The sequence below is a fragment of the Oratosquilla oratoria genome, chromosome 2 (assembly GCF_046742065.1).
Source record: "Oratosquilla oratoria isolate Oo_2021 chromosome 2, ASM4674206v1, whole genome shotgun sequence".
Taxonomy (NCBI): domain Eukaryota; kingdom Metazoa; phylum Arthropoda; class Malacostraca; order Stomatopoda; family Squillidae; genus Oratosquilla; species Oratosquilla oratoria.
This window is the reverse complement of record NC_134778.1, coordinates 6,188,089-6,195,588: the sequence shown is the minus strand read 5'-3', so window position 1 is coordinate 6,195,588 and position 7,500 is coordinate 6,188,089. Positions and strand designations below refer to the sequence as shown.

Below are 7,500 nucleotides of genomic sequence, written 5' to 3'. Positions count from 1 at the left end.
TTGTTGGGTTGCTGGCCGGACCGGTGTTGGCTCGCGTTTTCGTCTGCATGGCCGTTTACCACGACGGACATGGTGGTTCTGGGGACCAAAGGAGAGGAAGAAATAACATATAATAATCATGGTGGTTCTGGGGGAGAAAGTAGAGGAAGAAATAACATATAATAATCATGGTGGTTCTGGGGGTGAGAAAGGAGAGGAAGAAATAACATATAATAATCATGGTGGTTCTGGGGGTGGGGGAGAAAGGAGAGGAAGAAATAACATATAATAACCATGGTGGTTCTGAGGGCCAAATGAGATGAAGAAATAACATATAAAAATCATGGTGGTTCTGGGGGGGAGAAAGGAGAGGAAGAAATAACATATAATAACCATGGTAGTTCTGGGGACCAGAGGAGAGGAAGAAATAACATATAATAATCATGGTGGTTCTGGGGGCCAAAGGAGAGAAAGAAATAACATATAAAAATCATGGTGGTTCTGGGGACCAAAGGAGAAGAAGAAATAACATATAATAACCATGGTGGTTCTGGGGACCAAAGGAGAGGAAGAAATAACATATAATAATCATGGTGGTTCGGGGGGGGAGGAGAAAGGAGAGGAAGAAATAACATATAATAACCATGGTGGTTCTGGGGACCAAAGGAGAGGAAGAAATAACATATAATAACCATGGTGGTTCTGGGGACCAAAGTAGAGGAAGAAATAACATATAATAATCATGGTGGTTCTGGGGGGGAGAAAGGAGAGGAAGAAATAACATATAATAACCATGGTGGTTCTGGGGGCCAAATGAGAGGAAGAAATAACATATAATAACCATGGTGGTTCTGGGGGCCAAAGGAGAGGAAGAAATAACATATAATAATCATGGTGGTTCGGAGGGGGGGGCAAAGGAGAAGAAGAAATAACATATAATAATCATGGTGGCTCTGGGGGGGGAGAAAGGAGAAGAAGAAATAACATATAATAATCATGGTGGTTCTGGGGGGGGAGAAAGGAGAGGAAGAAATAACATATAATAACCATGGTGGTTCTGGGGACCAAATGAGAGGAAGAAATAACATATAATAATCATGGTGGTTCCTGGGGGGGGGGGGAGAAAGGAGAGGAAGAAATAACATATAATAATTATGATGGTTCTGGGGGCCAGAGGAGAGAAAGAAATAACATATAATAATCATGAATAATTATTATATGGTCTACAACTTTGTATAGTAATATGTATTGCTCAACGTAACTGAAAGTTTAGTGGTCTTATAGATGGTTCTATGTCGGAGAGATGTTAGTACTTATTCAATATGACTGTGTAATATACTGACCCTATATAGGGCCACTTAGGAAACCAGATTTAACAAATCGGAAAAATCGTATTACTTGACCAAGAAATTTTATTTCAAATTAAACTAATCAGTTATCTGTTTCTTGTTCCAATCTTCCTATAGTCACATGTTATTCTATATCTTTTTATTTGAGGATTGTAAGCGATGGTTAGTTTCTGTGTCGATCTCTAAGTAATTAGTCTGTGATTGCCAATGTGTTATTGATGCGGATGGTTTATCTCTTTCTTTACACATTATATTTTTGACATATACTTACATGATTCAGGCATAAAGAGAAAATCTACTTGCTTAAAAGAACAACTTATGCTCCGTACTCTGTTTTTTCTCTCCTGTTATCTACTTTTATTTTTCTTGTCAATTATAATGAAATGTTAAAAAAAATGAGAATAAGGAGAGAATATAGCAAAAAGAAATAGCTATAGGGTATTTACCTACTGTTTTATATAAAAGAGATAAGTGATACCTCAGTTAAAAGTTAAAATGATCATATATGAAAAAATGGTACATAATGGTTAATTTAGATTTAATTATATTATATTAGGTTAGGTTAGGTAAAGATAAATCATGTTATATTAGGCTATGTTAGGTGATATGAGGCTAGGTTAAGTGAGATTAAGTTAAGCTGGGTTAAACTATGTTAGGTTAGGTTGGGTCTACGTAAAGCTAGACTCAGTGAGGTGATGTACGATTAAGCCACGTTAAGTTAAGTTAGGCTAGGTTTTGTAAAGTTTGTGGTACAGGAATAGCGTATTAGGGTCCAGCTCGTGCGGCAAACGGGCGACCCTGTCATTCAAAATATTCTGTTATGTTCCCATCAAAACCGGCCCATCAAATGGACCACCACGCCCTGGCCCAGGTGGTGGACCAAGGCTTTGCGCTGGAGCCGCCGAACCCGTCGAGTGAGGGTCGACTGGCCCGGCCTAGCAGATCAAATGTATATTCCATTTATGTGGTGAAATTTGTTTTCATGCGAACATAAATGAAGCAAAAATATGAAAGCACCCTGGAAATAAAGATAAAAAAGGAAATGAAATAGTAAGATAGTGAATCTTAAAAGTTGTAGTTTACTAAAGAAGAATTAGATTTTGGAGAAAAAAACACAATGAAACACAGCTCATCGGGCCCGTAGAGTTTTAATGGCTAGGCAAAGGTTCCTGCCTGCAACGAAAATCAACAAGACTCAGTGACTAAGCGTGTTGTGTCATTTTTTTTTAATTATATTTTTGTATTTTTTGTTTTCATGGATGGCGGCAGATTATTTTATTCAAATAAGTAAATCCTTCCAGATGCGACAAGAGGATTTTTTTTATAACTTTCACTATGTTCTAGAACTTTAGGTGTTTACTAACTGACACTGGGTGATTTTATTCATATGAGCAGTATTCTCTCATCCACCTTTCGTGAGCAAAAATTGGAGGTGAGGTTTACTTCTCCTGTATTTGGGCCTGAAATAGGACAAATGAACATAGAGGTATACTCTGGCTTTGTAACAACGTGTAACCTACATTTGTAACCCACATTGAGAAAAACAAGTTAAGCAGTAGAAGATTTCTTTAACTTATGTTAAATGCCATCTGATATCATCTTCACTGTAAATTATGAGTGGGTGAGGGATTGAAGTCACCATTTATTGAAAAACTAGGGGTAAACCAATTCTCGTTATTAGGACCTGCTGTGGAATTGTTGTGTCTCACTGCATTGCTTGTTAAACGGGTAGTTAGAAAACGACAGTAACGATCCTTCATCCACAAGGACGAAAGAAAGAAGTGATAATTAATGGGTGTTGGATGAATGTGGAATGGATGAAGGATGGACGTATGATTTGTCGTGGCCATTTCTCTTATAGAAAGGAAAGAGCCTTTTTGGTATATCTAAATATATGTTCATAATACTAAAATACGTGACTATCAGGTAATCTGTTTGTAAGTAAATATATATATACATATATGTGTATATACATATATATGTATATATATATATATATATATATATATATATATATATATATATATATATATATATATATATATATATATATATATATATATATCTTGATAGCGTATTAGGCCAAGTCACTGCCGCTTTGTCACGGGTGAGCTAAGTTCGAGTCGTCAGTTCGACCACGTTTCAATTTCCAACATATGTCTCCTTCGAGCTACTCTCAGTCTCGACTGCGATGGCATGGAATTAAAAGTGATTTGTGGTTGAAAAGATACATACATATATATATATATATATATATATATATATATATATATATATAAGTATATAAGTATATATATACACATATATATACATATATATATATATATATATATGTATATGTATATATGTATATATATATATATATATATATCCCTGTACGTATATGGTAAGGAAAAGCATATAACACGGCTTTTCCTGGTGGTCATTCTCATACGACCGTGTCAAGAAGGTAACGAGATTTCTTGTATGCGACAGGCTGTCTCTCCACCACGGGTATGAAAATTCGAAAAAGAATATTTTTGAGTCCAGAATTCTTCCGAGGCGGAAACTAGAGACTTGTTTGGGCGTAGGAGATGACGTCGCGTTAAGAAATGTGATACAAAGGTCTGGGGAAGATGACATTGTGGTAGAAGCGGTTATGGTTGTAGGTCTGGGAGTGGTGAGGGGGAAGGTAGTGTTAGAGGGGGAAAGGAGGCGAAGGTGATCATTGTTAAGAAGATGGTGACGAGGGGCGTGTGTGGGTGTGAAGAATGAGGTATATATTTATTGGACGTTTCGTCACATTTTATGTGAAACTATTATTATTTTTGTTTTGTTTTGAAAGAGTCTTTCACTTCTTTCCATCTACTGTAAGGCTCTGTCTCTGATAATTCAGAGATCCCCACACTGGGTTGAAAAGTTTGTGTGCGTGTGTGTGTGTGTTTGTGTGTGTGTGTGTGTGTGTGTATGTGAGTGTGTATGTGTGTCAGTGTATTCACCTTGGTCTTTGGATCACGTGTTGGACTCGTGATCGACAGCTATTTCCCTCCCGGAAGAGAGCTCAGAGCTCGTATGACCGATCTATGGGTAATGCTATGACCTTACACACACACACACACACACACACACACCCAACTCCCCGCCCACGAGAGTCGGAGTAACGACCCGAAACGCAGCTATACCGAAATAATTTCGGCCCTGGGCAGGATTCGAACCAGGTACTGCCCCACCTCCGTACTGGCAGTCTAGTGCTCTATCAACAGCGCCACCGTGTGTGTGTGTGTGTGTGTGGGTTTGTGTGTGTGTGTGTGTGTGTGTGTGTGTGTGTGTGTGTGTGTGTGTGTGTGTGTGTGTGTGTGTGTGTGTGTGTGTGTGTGTGTGTGTGTGTGTGTGTTTATGTGTGTGTGTGTGTGCGTATGGCTACAACATTAACCTTAGACTGGAGCTCTGAACTCTCATACGAGAAGGTAATAGCTGTTGATCATGAGTCCAACATGTGATCCAAGTCCATAGGGTATTACTCTCAAACAGACTCACACACATACGCACCCACACACACACACAAACACACATATATGCACACACATATATATATATATATTTTCTTTCTTTTTATGTGAGCTTGTATGCATTCGTGATAACGAAATAAGAAGACATAAAACTACAGAAGTATTCACCAATGTTTCGGCAACCCAAAGGATAAAAAATATATAAACAAATTCAGAGAGCATGTCTATAACGTCAATTCACCTAACCCAGCCTCTAGTCCTCTATTCCTCTCCTCCTCTCTTAACCTTTCCTTGCACGTCCCATGAGACCTTCTCCACTTACCCATCCGTCCCCTCCGACGCTCAAATTTCCCCCCTGAAGACACACTCTTGTCCTTTTTATTTGGTTGATTCAGTTAGTATGGACTTCTCCCCCTTTTTTCAGTTCACAGGTGTTTCGTTCTCAATTACACAACATCGAGTTACACATCTGAAGCGTAAAGCCTCTTTCTGTTCCCAGAACCTTTGACCCTTAGAACTTATCGAAGTTCGTCTCAACGTAATAAATCTTGGCTTCCTGGGCTACGTGCCTGCCGTCTTATAACAAATGACTATTGGTTACGTATTAAGACATTATTATATTGTATTTTCTCCTTTCTAGCATTTGATTTCTTTTATTGATTCTCTGCCTTGCATAACAGCTGTCTTGTTGCCCTTTTTATACCCGCCTCCACATAGTGGCAACTAGGACCAAGTGCGTAACCTTGACATAACTACAGTCTACTTTGAAAGTTCACTACTTGTCCAATTTTCCAACTCAATAGTAAAAATTCTATTTTATCATGGCTAACGGCAGACGATCTATTTATTTTTGCCTTGACTCTTTTAAACTCTTTTAAAACAATGACACACTTCATACATTTTGATCTCAAAGGTCAGATCACGTGACCATTAGAATATGACGGTCAATAGCCTCCTGTCTCTGATATGACACTTTATCTACGAGTATTCTTTTGTTCAATCATTTAAGCATTCATTCATTTACGTGTTTATTGATTGATTAATTGACTGGTTGATTTATTGATTGGTTGATTGATTTTCATATAAAGATATATATATATATATATATATATATATATATATATATATATATATATATATATATATAATATATATTTTTTCTTATCTTTAATTTATCTATTATTATATTTACTTATTTATCTATTACTTATTCATTTATTCAATTATTTATTTATTCATTTGTTCATCTATCTATTTATCTTTTTATATAGATATTCATTCATTTGTTTGTTTATACATATTTTCCTAACGACGGTCTTTCAATAAATGAGATAGAAAAAATCTCCACTGGTGATAGAAATGTTTATATCACCAGATCAAAACAAACGTTTGGCATTTATCCACTGCACCCTATGACGATAGCTTTGTTTACTGTTGAAGGATCATTTACGTTCATTACCTGTTTCTATCATTCTATCAATTGGATAGATTCTACTGCCTACGAATTATGTATTCTCATTATTCCAACGTTGGTATAGCCTCATCCTTTATATTGCTGAGAAGTTGACGTTTGAATTCAAATTATATGTCGTCAAGTTCCCCGTGGAGTTATGAAACAACTATCTCAGCATCAACTAAGTGGCTATTCAACTATTCAACTTGTCATGTCAATATTGCTGATGGCATTCATCCATCCATTCAACTTTTCGTTCAACTTTCCAATTTCAATGAAACTTTCTTCTCTCCATCAATCTCAATTTTTGTCTTCATTTCGTTAAGGCTGACGTCGTTTGAATGAGTCGAAGGTGCGTAGGGTCACTCTTGGCGCCAAAAGCAGAAATTATTGAGCTTTGGCTTCTGAATTTTATTCTCAACTTTTACTTCAGGAATCTTCAACTGAAGGAACCTTTATATAGATACCATAGAGTTAAAAAATTTCCCGAATGACCTTTCTTTGTATACACTTGACACTTAAGAGTGTTATGTCTGTCTGCTGTTATTTTCTTTATTGTTCACCTGAAGGAGACAGACATCAAGGGCTGAAACCTATATTCATTAATTTTTTGGTGTCTATTTTTGACAGTTTATTTTATTTTATTTTATTTTATTTTATTTTATTTTATTTTATTTTATTTTATTTTATTTTATTTTATTTTATTTTTTTTATTTTTTTTTATTTTTTATTTTTTATTTATTTGCTTTTTTAGGTAAGAGAATCCTATAGACATCAAAATTCAACACCTATGTTTTATCATCTTGTCTTTCGCCGGGCAATTTTATCTAGCTAAGAAAGTTTCTAAAACTGGAAGGTTCGCAAAGGCTGACATCCTCATTCGGTGCTGAAACAAATTTTAGTGTCTCGGAGGAGTCTGTTACTTGTAGTTATGTGCCTGTAACTTGTTGTTAGGGTGGTGTACTACCTTAACCCGATTACGAAGGGTACTGGGGTCGGAAACGTGTTAAGAAATTGATCTACTTTATTCCTGTTGAACACTAAGGTAATTGGATTGTACCCCACCTTCTCATGAGTGACTGTTTAAATTAAATAAATATTCAAAAGAAATCTGATTGGATAGTAAATATGAAAATATGTTCTCATGCCTATGTCGTGTAAAAACTAAAGGATGGTTTTGATACGACAGTATATGAAAAGTATTGTCAATTTTTTTTTCTTCTGCATAAAG

General features: G+C 36.2%; 1 protein-coding gene across 1 annotated transcript in view; it reads right to left on the bottom strand.

Moving 5' to 3' along the window:
* Nucleotides 1-7,500, bottom strand: part of LOC143034247 (uncharacterized) — a 162,304-nt gene that overhangs the window by 28,821 nt on the left and 125,983 nt on the right. Inside the window, exon 2 of the mRNA XM_076200186.1 lies at nt 1-78. This exon is cut by the window's left edge and continues 149 nt beyond it. Coding sequence (XP_076056301.1) covers nt 1-71 — 71 coding nt within the window. The 5' untranslated portion in view covers nt 72-78. The remainder of the gene's footprint in view (nt 79-7,500) is intronic.